The 12,315-nt window shown below is 48.2% G+C and overlaps 2 protein-coding genes across 2 annotated transcripts in view; both read left to right on the top strand.

Annotated features, from left to right (window-relative positions):
- Positions 1 to 8,587: 8,587 nt before the first annotated feature.
- LOC104289105 (torsin-1A-like) lies at positions 8,588 to 11,505 on the top strand. The gene is made up of 5 exons (XM_009888002.1): positions 8,588 to 8,774; positions 9,939 to 10,207; positions 10,290 to 10,465; positions 11,002 to 11,129; positions 11,261 to 11,505. The coding sequence occupies exons 1-5, from the start codon at positions 8,588 to 8,590 to the stop codon at positions 11,503 to 11,505; spliced, it is 1,005 nt and encodes a 334-aa protein (XP_009886304.1).
- Positions 11,506 to 12,177: 672 nt separating this feature from the next.
- The window catches only part of TOR1B (torsin family 1, member B (torsin B)), a 5,050-nt gene continuing 4,912 nt past the window's right edge, over positions 12,178 to 12,315 (top strand). The window contains exon 1 of the mRNA XM_009888057.1: positions 12,178 to 12,220. Within this exon, the coding sequence (XP_009886359.1) occupies positions 12,178 to 12,220 (43 nt within the window). The remainder of the gene's footprint in view (positions 12,221 to 12,315) is intronic.

Below are 12,315 nucleotides of genomic sequence, written 5' to 3'. Positions count from 1 at the left end.
CTCCAGCACCGTCTCCTCTCTCGCTATGCTATTTGCATGGACTTAACGTTGTTCTTTGTAGAGACGTCCATTCTCCTCTTTTCAAGTTATTCCAGCTCACTGTTGGCCACAGGGTTTCCAGCTCTCAAACACACATTTTAACAATAGCAGGAAACTGAAGTCCTGCACGCAATCTCTTATTTTAGCAGAGAGCATTTTTCTTCCTGTTAGATAACATATCTCCTGGAAAAAGAACCTGACATTTCCAGACGCCTTCCTGATTCTACATCCTTATTTAACATTGATGAATCTGTCTCCATATCTAATGTATGGGAATGATAATTTCCAGGTCGTTCAGTGTAAGATGCGAGGCATAAACTAACAGGTCCTCCCAGAGACTTCAGCTGGACATTGCAGAACTGAAAGAATTCAATAGCTCTCATCCGGTCCTGCATAGAGGGACACACTTCTGAACACTGAGATCTAGTGACAACTGCTTGTTAATCCATTTTCAGTAAGTGTTTCGCTTGTCCCTCCACAGGAACATATACAGATGTGCCTCCTCCAGTGCACAGGAGGAACAACCTGCGTGTGGCCAGACGAGCCTGGGAGCTGGAGCGCGGGGACTGGGAAAGCCACCCAGCATGCTTGATGGGCTGGTGTTAACCATGAAGGGATGAGAGCAGAGTTGGTAGCTCTCATCAAATTTATGTGGTATTTACCTACCAAAAAGCTCCTTCATGTCTGACCTACAGAACCACCAAAAGGAGCGGTGTGACGCTTTCCCCCTCCTACTGCAGCACTCGGGTCAGTTGAGTAAGTGGACCTCAGTAGGTGTCTGTTTGCAGTCACTCAAGCTCATGCTCCTAAGCTACAAGACCCTCCCCAAACTATCAGTACACGTGGAAAATTTTAAAATTTGTTCCTGGATTATTATTATTTTTTTTCTTTCAGTAACACCAACCAACCAATCCAAAAAGAACCTAGAAAAAATGTAATCTTGGGTTTTTCTGTCAGGGGAACAGAGGGGTTGAGTGAATCCATTTTGCATTAAGTTCATGTGGAATCAAAGTTACACCTGCAGTACAGGAGGGCAGGGCAGAGCTCTACCCTGGGCATAAAGGACAAACACAGACCAGCTGTAGAGAACACAATCCTCCCTGGAAAATGGGCCCGAGACTGCCAACTCCAAACATGCAACAGGACCAACTCAGGCCCTACAAAGCCGTCTTTCTCCAGCTGGCTGCTTAAATCCACTACGGTTTAGTGGAAAGAGCTGCATGATAGCTTGTCATCTCAGGGTTTCACTCTGCATTGGAGACCTGGTCTGAAGAGAGCCTACCCTGGGTGATTTCTTCACAGTTGTTCTCAGCAGCAGAGGCAGAAGAGGTGGTACATAGGTCAGAGGTGGACTGGAAAGCTCCCGAAGGTGAGTCACCGAACAGGGGAGCTGCCTTGGCTGTCCTGCACCAGCAGCCTGATGTCCAGACCACAGAGATGGACAGACCTGGTGCTATTTCCGGCAAGTCTCCTCACTGCAGTCTCCAGAGAAATCACCACATTGCTCTTTGCTCAGGAGATGTCACCGCTGGTGCCAAGGTTTGCTGGCTCTCGGTGACTGTTGTTCTCTGGTTACAGATCCCTTCTAAAGCTCTTTAACAAACCAGGAACCTGAAGAGGCATTGCTGTCCTTTGGCCTTCACTGGCCAACTGTCTGGTGCTCGTCTTTTGCCTTGCAACCAGCTGGTAAGTACCGATCCCAGCTCCATATCCTCCACAACCCTCCCAGGGCAGCCAGACCTGGCTTGTCTGAACAAATGGAGGAACTATTACAACAGCAAGTAGTTGCTTTCTCCTGATGAACCTACGTGTTCCTCAGCACCAACTGCTACAGCTGATCAAAACCAGGCAAAGTTCTTTATTCGAGCATGACTTGGAGCCAGAGAAGCAGGAATAAGAGAGGCGCCGGTCAGAATAGCTGTTTTGCAAGACTGATTTTAGTGACCCGTGTTTACGGCTCTTCCACAGTAGATGGGTGAAAGAGCAGGGTGTTTAGTTTTGCAAACCCCACGCCAAACACAGCCTCTGATTCTAGTCCAACCCAAAACCTACTGAGCACTTGAAAATCCTCTCTCACCTAAGGCTCCCAAAACGTTGGATGGGGCTGTCTGCTTAATGACACCACCACCTCTTATATGTTGGGTGAAATACAAGCCACTCGCCACATCAGAGCCCATGACTGGAGGGAGGGCACAGCATTACTCATGACCTATAATCCTCTTCCTGTAGCAATCCTCCCCGCCATGTAACCATAGCGTTTTATTTCATCAAGTTCAGGTTTCATCCCTTTCACACATTTTTTATCCCTAAATTCTTATTTGCGACAGAATTCAAGTTTTAAGGCAGAATATGGGCTAAAGTTTTCCTATTATTTCTTGTTCTCTCAGTGAGAGCTATTGCTACACACAGCAGACAGGCTCACGCGAGAGCTGCTCCACTCCAGCTGCTTCCAAGGGAGCCCGGAGAACATAACCAGAGAGCAGGTCCCAGACCCAGACTGAAGACCAGTCAAAGCCAAACAGCAACAGTCTCCAGTTTCAGATTCTGAGCTCAATTTTAAAAAGAGAGGAAAAAAACAAAAGGTAGGATTGAGGCGAGTGCAACCCAAGTCTCACAGCATCCCTGTTTTACTAACGAGGAACCTACCGCACAAGGCTTAATTCTCTTTCTTGCAAATTTGTTGTCATACCTGATGGTAATGCTTGGTAATTACACGCGTCAAGTCCATTGTCCAAACTGTTAAAATTAAATTACTTCCTGGGACAATAAGTTCCATAATGAAACACAATTTAAATTAAGATGAAAATAATAATCTTTTTATGGGATCTCCTTCCCCTCCTGTTTGTGTCACAGAGAGACATGAGGTGGATATGGGAGAACGGACGATGTGACTTACCCAGTGCTGCTTGGAGCTGGGTGACAGCACCTTGACTTGACCCCTTGAATCCAAATGCAGTCCCCAGATCTGATCACTAAACCACAGAGGATGTCTGCACCGTGAGTGTTTAGTTTACAAGTCAAAACAGAGTCCAACTGCCAGCATGCAAGTGCAACCTGATAGCCATCCACTGGCTCTATCAGCACTGCTTCATACATTATTCATCTCGATCTTGCACAACAGAGGCCTTGAAATCAGAACCCAGAGGCAATTATACAGAGCCAGCTCAGCCGCAGCAGCGCAGCGAGGGGTGAAAAGGCGAGGCTGGTAAAACCCGGGTCCCAGCACCCTGCTTTGCTTCCCCCAGTTCCTGCCCTCAGGGTGCCTCTCTCGGCTGCCAGCCCAGCTGGATTTGCATGGTCCATAGGTGGCTGCTGCTTATTTGCACCCGGCTTTGGGTGGTACCATCGGACCCTGAGCTGCTGTATCATCTCGCCCTGCAACAGGAGACACCCAAGCCAGCATGCAAAACACCCGCCTGAGCCCCACTGTCCTTGCGGCATTGGTATTTAAACTCTTAAGAGCAATTTTCTCCAAGCTATGTCTTCACCTTTTCACTCCTGGCATCAAAGCTACGTGAGCTTGGAACACATCTATGCCATGAAAATCCATTTTAGAAATGGACACCTGTTAAGATCACCCAGCTACAGATTTTAAAACTCTGTTCTGCTCAAAGCCTGTCACTACGGCAGTCCTGGCGTCTCCTGTTCAAATGAACAGAGACCTCTCATTTTTTCCAAAGCCAAAGAGCTGCCTCTCTCCATCCCTTCACCCTCTGGAGCACATAGCAGTCTGTGGAGGAGCAGAGCCAGTTTGGCTGCCAGGCACTTAAATAACTCCCTGTGCTTGTTCTGAGAAAAACCTTCTCCATCCATCATTCCTTGATGGAGTTGCTATGACTGAAAGATCAAAGAGATTTCAGCACCAGGTCTCACCATATAAAGAGCAAAGAAGTGCCCTGCCAGCTTGTCACCTTGCACTTTTATCTATAAAACATTACCTTTCAAGATTTTCCCACGGGAGGCAAGAAATGTGAGACAGCCACTTCCCTCACCCACACTGATGCCGTAGATCAAGCATGGCTTTAAACACCTCCTCTCCCCTACCTTTCACTCCTATCCCTACCAGGTAACACGATCTGCGTTTCTCCACCTGCTGAAAACCACTTGATATCAGATTAAAAGTCACATTTGTCTCCCTCTGCAGAGACTGTCAGTGTTCACCATGGCCAAAGGGCACCAGCAGCACTGATAAACCTTGCTTGATCCTCAGCTGCTGTATGTTGCTCTGGGTAGATGCTGTACCAGCGTAGACCAGCTAAAGTCCTGGTCTGGACCACCACTGCATCCAAACGCTGTAAGGTCCCTGGGGCTCGTTACTCATTCGGTGTGTACAGCACAGTGAGACTCTCTGACTGCAGTACAACCTCAGGAAAAAGGGCTTTACAGTTGGGCATCCAGACTGGAAATCCTTTTCGCGTGTTGTAGGGAAGAACCCCTCAACTGCATTTTCTAGAGCAGAATCCAGACCAGAAAAACTCTACTGGTACATCAGAATTTTATGAGGGTTCAGACATGATCAAAGGAATTTTTTTCACACGGGCAGATTTATTTGGACATGTGTATGATGTTTCACTTCACTCGAATCCCAAGCTCATCCATACCTTTCCTTGTTGGACTGTCCCTCTTCACAGCACAGCAGTGCACACTGACCCAAGGGACTCCGTGATTTTGTACCACAGACAAGGATTTTCAAGCCTGCCCAAGGCAAATCGTGGGTCAGGCTCTTGAGTAAAGATTTCACAGACAGAACAGAATTGCTAAACCCTTTGCTATGAACTACCACATTAAGAAGAACTTTCATCATCTGCAAACCTCAATTTTCCTACCTGCAAGAGAAGGATGACACAGCCTCTTGACTCCCTGGGTGTTGCTAGGATTAGACAATGTTTGCTCAACATTAATGGAGATTTTGGTGTCTTGTGTTATTGCTACTGTCACATTACAGAAAGGTCAGTGAACACATTCCAGTGAGTCAGAGCCTTCCCACAGCGTTGGTGTCGTCCTCAGAGCTTAGCCAGGCTCTGTATTTGGATAAGGCCCACCACAATCCCACCCTTAAAAGATCCCAATGTACGTCAGTCGCAGCCCTTTCCTGTCACTGCTTCATCTCTATTTTTAGGATAAGGAGCACTTGGAAGATGATGCTGAAATTGAAGCAGGGAAAGAAAATAAACCCAAACCACTGAGTATTAGAGAATGTCTAGCCAGAGTCAGAAGGCAGGGACAAAAGAGATGTGGACAGAGACATGTTCGAGTAGAAATTAAACTGAACATAGGGAGAAGAGAGTGTCCCACTACTTCTTCTCCAATTAGAAACTTTCAGCGAGAACCTCTTGCCAGCCCAGCACCTCGTGTAAAACGGCAGTCACATTACCAAACCTCTTTCATAAAGCACTTGGAAATATTGAGGATTCCAACAAAAATACAGACTTGTTTTGGGAAAAGCATTGATTCAATGACCCTACAATTCTTACCTGGAAACCTCTTGCACTCCATGAACTCGGGGCAGGGCTGCAACACCGATTCCTAGCTCCCTGTCCCCTGGCTGGAGACATTATGTTTCTTGGCTCTCCAGTCAACTGTGAGGTATGCTGCCCCGGGATCAGAAAGCCATTCTAACCAGCCATATCCCAAATTCTCCAGGCTCTCTGCCATGGAGCTGCGAGCCCGAAGTCCTGAGAATGCTGACTTTAAACCAACAATGCACAAATCAAACTGCGGGTGGGTTACAGAGAATTTCAACACACTGAAAGCAGAGTAAGGCCCGGCAAAGCTCTCATCTGGGACTTTCTTCACTCCTCACCCTTGGCCTTAAGTACTCCATGTCTGCATCCCTTATCTCTCCCTTTGAACACACCCACCCCATCTCCACTACCTCCCCTATCACAATAGCTTTAGCACTCTGAATTACTCACTTCAAACACCCCATATCCTCCAGCTCATACCACCACTCCCCAAATCCCTACCTTCCCTCTTCCTGTAATCCCCCCAATCCTTACCTCTCCCACACCCTCACCTTCCCACCACACCACTTCCACCACTGATCAACACCGCAAATCACGGATACCCCAAACCAATGCCTTTTGAAAGCTCTTCTCAGCTACAAATTTTCAGTATTTCCATCTCGTGGCAACTGAATCAAGATGACCCACTGCTAGCTGACCACCACCATCCCCTATACTGGTCGGGGGGGCAGCATGGCATGACAGCGTGCCAGTTGTGCCCAGGGCACGGGAGGGCGTTGAGACAAAAGAACAACGTGCTCATCAGCACAACACAACAGGCGACAAGACACTGCACTGCGGAGTGTGTGTTGCAGGGTCTGTGCTCCACTTGGAGCTTCCAGACAGCTGTTCAAGGAAATTGCCATCAATGTCAGCCCCACCACCGCTATTAGACATCTCATCCATGTCCGGGCCCAGCTTGAACCCATTTAACTTGTAAGGGATAATGAGATAACAGCATGACATGTTGCAGCTGAAGGTTATTTAAACACCCATCTGGTACCTGTTATGCAGCATACATCCTATTGTTGTATAGGAAATATATGCCACCTCCCTCCCACATGGAAAGGAGAAGATCTATAGATGTGTCCTGTGCTACTCCTTCTTTTTGCATAGATGAGGTAATTCTCCTTCTCTGTGTTGTTTCTAGCATATCACTTCGCATTTCCTATCTGCATTTGGGGAGATGCAGTTCCTTCCAGGCTGGTGAGACCTTGTGAAATGACACAAGACCACAATGAAAAATTTAATAGGGACATCTCATCACCCCCTTCGCACATCAATCAGAAGAGGCTCCACAACAGCTGGGTTTGAAAGCATGGACCGTAAACTGTGAAACCGATTCACCCTTTGTGTGACACAACTTAGCACTACACTTTATCCTGGAGAGATTCAGGGGCGACAATCCATTTCAGAGTTCATGGGACCACACTCCGTTTCTACACAGGAATGGTGAAATATCTGCTGCAGTCTGTGACGTGAGCAAGGCAACCTGCTTGCACCTTTAATTCAGATGTCCCGCCAAGAACATCTACATATCCCAGATAAACACCCTCATTTCTTTATTCAAGCTCTCCATCTTCCTTTACAACATGACTTTGGCCGTGCTCAGCCCTCTGCTGAAATTGCCTGCGAAGCTTTTGCCCTCTGTGAAGCCTGAGCAGCCAGGAAGGCTGGGTTGTGTGATATCCCCCAAAATCACGTTTCATAACACCAGTGGTCAGCTCTGCAGATGTGTACTCTCCAGTTTTCCTCAGGCATGACTCGGTTTTCTGCAAAAGTTGTTCTACCCTGCAAATCCTGGGCTAAAACCTTTGTCTGACACCCCATCTAGCGTTCGGCACAGACAAATGCAGAGCACTGCTGCACCAAGGAAACAAAGTTGACTGAAAAATTCCCAGCATTTTTTCAGCGATATTAAACTACCTTTGTACAAATATCCCTTAAGCTGACTTCAACAGAGCTCTGACAGAGTCCAGGCAACACGTAAACCTGCACGTCATAGTATCATAGAATGGTTTAGGTTGGAAGGGACCTGGAAGGTCAATGCCACTTCCAGTTCCTTCCCCTGGCCTCTGTGCAGCCTCCGGGTCTCCTAACGGAGAGACTGGAGCCAGGAAGCCCAGCGAGCCCCACTCCTCAGATGTCAGCTTCTCGGCAGCCCAAACCCTGTGCTTTGAGGACACCCCTCTGTAGGTGAGTCATCTGGGCAAACTACCTTGGAATAACAAGCCAAGAGTCTAAGCTGTACCCACCTCAAGAGTCGACGGCGGCTGACAGCGAGGACTCTCTCAAAATAGGGAACAACGGGGCTTCTCGGGTGCTCGGCAGTCGGCAGCACGAGGCAGTTGTTTCAAGTGAGACATTGAATCTTGAGTGTGTATTTTGAATCCTAAGTGATGCTGCTCAGTGTTTTTCCAATAAGATTTTCAAAATAAAATGAGAATTACTTAAAAGTGCTTTTCACTTTTTTTTTTTTCATTAAAAAAAAAAAAGTTTGCTGAGTGTTTCAGTGACTGTCCTTCCCCTTTGCAAACACACTTCTTTGGTGGCGGTGAGGGTCATGAAATTGTCAGGACAAAATATCTGCACTGAGAACTTGGCTTTAATAAAGCAGCTTTATGACTTGTGTAGTCCCATGAGCTGCAGAGCTCCAGTCACTGCTACAGAAATCTGTGGAAACCTCTGAGATGCCACATGCACAACCCGCTCTGAACTGAGCCTAAAACAAGCATCGCTATATACTTGGTTAATCACCAGACCAATTAGCACCTTAGTTAAAACGCAGTGAGGTTCCAGTCCTGCTCCTCTCAGAGCTGGGATTGTTCTGATGAAACTCTCACTCTACCCATGCGGCGATACCCTGCTCACAACATTTTCAGTTCTCAAGTGTGTTAAGACTGTTAACTCATTAACAACTCCAGCTTACAGGACACTTGACTTCCATCCTCTTGAACAGCCTCGGCCCTCACGCTCCAGGAAGTCATTCTGCATTGGTTTTGCTTTCTTTCCCTGCTGAGCCGGGCTGCCTTTCGGTTCCCGCCATGAAGCTTACGAACGCCGCTGTATTCTTCATTCTTGTGCCCACTTTGACGCCAGCTTTCGACCCTCTCAGCACTTCAGTCTTCATGGGCGGTGCTGCTGTCGCTTGGCAGCTCCTCTCCCCCCACTCCTGGCTCAAGTGCAGTCTCCTGGAGTGCTGCAATATGAAGGACACGCTGAACTTATCAGGTAAGGCAGTGGCAAGGGAACCTTGAGTCTAGCTGTCAGTGAGACCAGCTGACGGTCCTTCCCAGGGTGGTGAGGGCTTCCTTTTTTTTTAATGCCAGCCTCCTTTGGGGTGGTTGTGGAAAGATAAATTACTGCCCAGATTGGCTCTAGGAGGCAAAGGCTGTACTAACCCAATACTGCTTATCCCACAAGTGGTCATGTGCCCTCCTTCTCATGGCAGTACTGGAGCATTTTCCTTGCAGGTGTCTTGGTTTATCTTGGCAGAAGCTGGCAAAATTCTGGAGGTGAATTCAAGGCTAAGAGCTAAAGAAATGATCTCACATCTTCTTGAGATGGACACCCCAGTGGTATTCCCACACCCCAGTTGGTGGTCGCCTGTAATACATGTCAAAGGAGTAGCAATTAGTGGTAGGTCTAGACTCAAAGCATGCTGCTTCACTTCCCTGAGACAGGCAGGCTGGCAGTCCTCGGTGACTGGGGAAGAAAGGGTTGTTTCACCCTGCCTGCGGGGAACCAGTCCGTAGTCTGAAAAAGAGCTTATGCAACCATAAACTCCTGATCCTGCCACTTGGAAATCCCCCTTCCTTTTGTCATGGGATTACAAATATTGCTTCATTTCAGTGCTAGGCCACGGGTTTCAAAACAAATTCTCAGCTATTAGAGACCCGTGTGCCTTCAGGTACTTCAGTATGTCCCTTCCTACCGGCTCTGGATCTGCTGCTTACAAACAGGCTGTTCGCTAGTACTTTACCCACTGAAACAGCAGTCATGGTACTTTTTTAAGAGAACTTTCTATAGCAACAGAAGCACATTTTTCTATAAATGCGAGGATGCCACAAAAACAGTTAATGAGAATTTTGCACGTGCAGTGAACAAGCCTCTGCAAACACATTAGATCCCATCCCAAGACTTTATAGGAAGCAGCCGCCACAATACCGCTGGGACTCCTGCCTATCTCATACAAACTGCTCGGTTCCCATAAACGCCATCAAGAGTCTGATTCACGAGTCTGCTCCTCAGTGGGATTCTCTGCTGATTCACAATCTTATCATGGCCGGAGGGCAGCAAACATTCGATCTCCCTGATGGTCATTCAGCTGCAACCAAAAATAAAAAGGGAGGAATAATACAGCATTTTCTGACTCCTCTCTCCTTATTCCTTCAGTTATAAAGATGGATTTGGACCGAAAAGTCTTTGGCCAGCATCTTGCTATCCAGATAGTTCTGAGAGCTCTGAGTGCAAATATGCACTTCGAACGGCCCAGGAAGCCCCTGGTGATGTCCTTCCACGGCTGGACTGGAACAGGCAAATCATTTGTCAGCAGCATCATTGCAGAGAACCTCTATCAGCTTAATATACCAAGACGGATGTTTGTGCACCACTTCAGTGCAGTACTACATTTCCCACACCTTTCGCATGTCCATCTCTATAAGGTACTTCCAGCTTTATCTCACTTTCTCCAATTTATCTGCAATTGTGAGTGCAAATCCCAGATAACTTTGCCTCTTCTCACAGGAGCAGCTGCAGAACTGGATTTGGGGCAATGTCAGTGCCTGTCCAAGGTCCCTTTTTATCTTCTCTGAAATGGATCAGATGCCACATGGCCTGATAGACTCTATCATGCCATTCCTTGGCTACCATGAAGAGATCAATGGTGTTTATTATGGCAAGGCGATCTTCATCTTTCTGAAGTAAGGAAAGCCAAAGACCAAAAGGGAATTACAATCCCACAGAATCAGAAGGAGACAAAGGGAGTAAGAGCTGCCGGTAGATTTGTAGCTGCCTGCAGTGTGGCTGAGCAGCTCAAGGTCCCTCGCTGTCTGTCTTTACAGGTAGGGCTGGCCTACCTCTCAACTAGCCTTTGCGTTCAAACACATGGCCAACCACCTATTTCAGCTTGAGACGGCAATTACCACCGTGAGTAGCAGCTTGTTAGTGAGCCTTTCGTTAACTCCTGGCAGTAAGACCAATCCCCCTGCTCTGCTGCAATGACAAATGCAGTAGTTCAAGCCACTGTGCCAGAGAAGAGCACATCCCATCAGACACTACTGTCACTTGGGAGATAGTGTGGTCCTTGTCACTTCCCATCTCTGGGCAACACCCACATGTAGGGACATGTCACCTCCACTGCAGTGCAGATTCACAGAGAGTGACTTAAACCACTGCCTAGAGCTGAGCAGTAAAGATGGCAAAGATCTAATGAGTCAGCGAATCTCTCTCCTAACAGCAATGTGGGTGGAGATAAGGTAACAGAGATTGCCCTTGATTACTGGAGAAGGCTGAAGAGAAGAGAAGACATTACTGGGAAGGAGCTCCAGTCTCTACTCGCGGAGGAAATTTTCAGGAACAGAAACAGTGAGTACCTCTGGGTTCAGGGCTCAGTCCCAAGACTGCTGATGTCTTCTGCAAAAACGATCCATGAAGCACCCAGCAACACACTGGCCTCCGCAGCACTCTGATGGTAAAGCTCCCATCCTCTCTTCTAGGTGGTTTCTTTCAAAGTCAACTGATCCAGAAGAACTTGATCGACTATTTCATCCCTTTCCTTCCTCTTGAATACAAACATGTGAGAGAGTGCGTCCGGGAGGAGCTGCGCTTGCAAGGGCATCCCGAGGATGAAGACCTCATCACAGAGATTGCCTCGGCAATGACCGACTACCCCAGTGAAGAAAGACTCTACTCCAGGAAAGGCTGCAAGTCCGTAGCCTCCAGAGTGACCCTGAGCATCTAGGCACTACAAGGCCAAATGCCTCGTCTTCTTGTTACAAGACCACAGCAGATGGAAGAACCGGTAACTTCCTTTTGCCTCCCCTGCAACTCTTCCGTGAAGGGATTCAGGCTGTCCCATACCAGAAACACCTTTTGTAGAGCTCTTGGGTAAATAAATACACGCGCCACCGCAACAATTGTGGTATAGAGTACACAAAAGGGGGACATATGTGGGTGATGAGGTTTGCTCTCCTTGCCACAGAAACATTCCCAAATGAAGTATTTTGAAGAGGAAAATCTCTCACTTTTGTGGCAAGAGCGTTTGCACCTTAAGTCCTAGCGTTGCCCTAATTAATACAATCTATTAATAAAAAACATTCAAAATCTATTCCAAAAAACCATTCTGAGTGTGTTCTACACTGGCTGTCACCTGTGTACCGCACAGAACTCACACAGCCCATCCGCACCGCTGCTCCCGCTTTAGAGCCGCGCAAACCCGAGCCCGCAGGGTTTCCGCAGGGATGGCCGTGTGCCAGTGCCACCAACGGGCAAACGGAACGGATGCAGAAAACCCCTCAGCATCCCCCCACCGTGTCCCCGCGCCATCTCTCCCGCGGGCTGTGGGCAGCTCCTCCCTGCGCTGCTCGGCCCTGATGCGACCACCGACGACGGTCCACCATGAGACCACCGGGCCATGGCGCTGGCGGGGATGGAAGGAGAGGAGGCTCATGCCCGTGGTACAGGACGGGGAGCGGGAGTGGCGCCGGGGTGTCGCTGGCAAACCCGGTGGGGTGGAGGGGAGGGTCTGGGGTGGAAGACGGGGCCCGGGTCG

Source organism: Charadrius vociferus, unplaced genomic scaffold (assembly GCF_000708025.1).
Source record: "Charadrius vociferus isolate BGI_N301 unplaced genomic scaffold, ASM70802v2 scaffold56, whole genome shotgun sequence".
Lineage (NCBI taxonomy): Eukaryota > Metazoa > Chordata > Aves > Charadriiformes > Charadriidae > Charadrius > Charadrius vociferus.
This window is presented reverse-complemented; position numbering and strand designations above follow the sequence as displayed.

Bases quoted from the DNA above. Each gene is read 5' to 3' on its own strand.
- LOC104289105 (XM_009888002.1), top strand. From the start codon at position 8,588: ATGAAGCTTACGAACGCCGCTGTATTCTTCATTCTTGTGCCCACTTTG. The intron at 8,775-9,938 runs GTAAGGCAGTGG...TTATTCCTTCAG, and splicing joins GGACACGCTGAACTTATCAG to TTATAAAGATGGATTTGGAC. The intron at 10,208-10,289 runs GTACTTCCAGCT...CTCTTCTCACAG, and splicing joins CGCATGTCCATCTCTATAAG to GAGCAGCTGCAGAACTGGAT.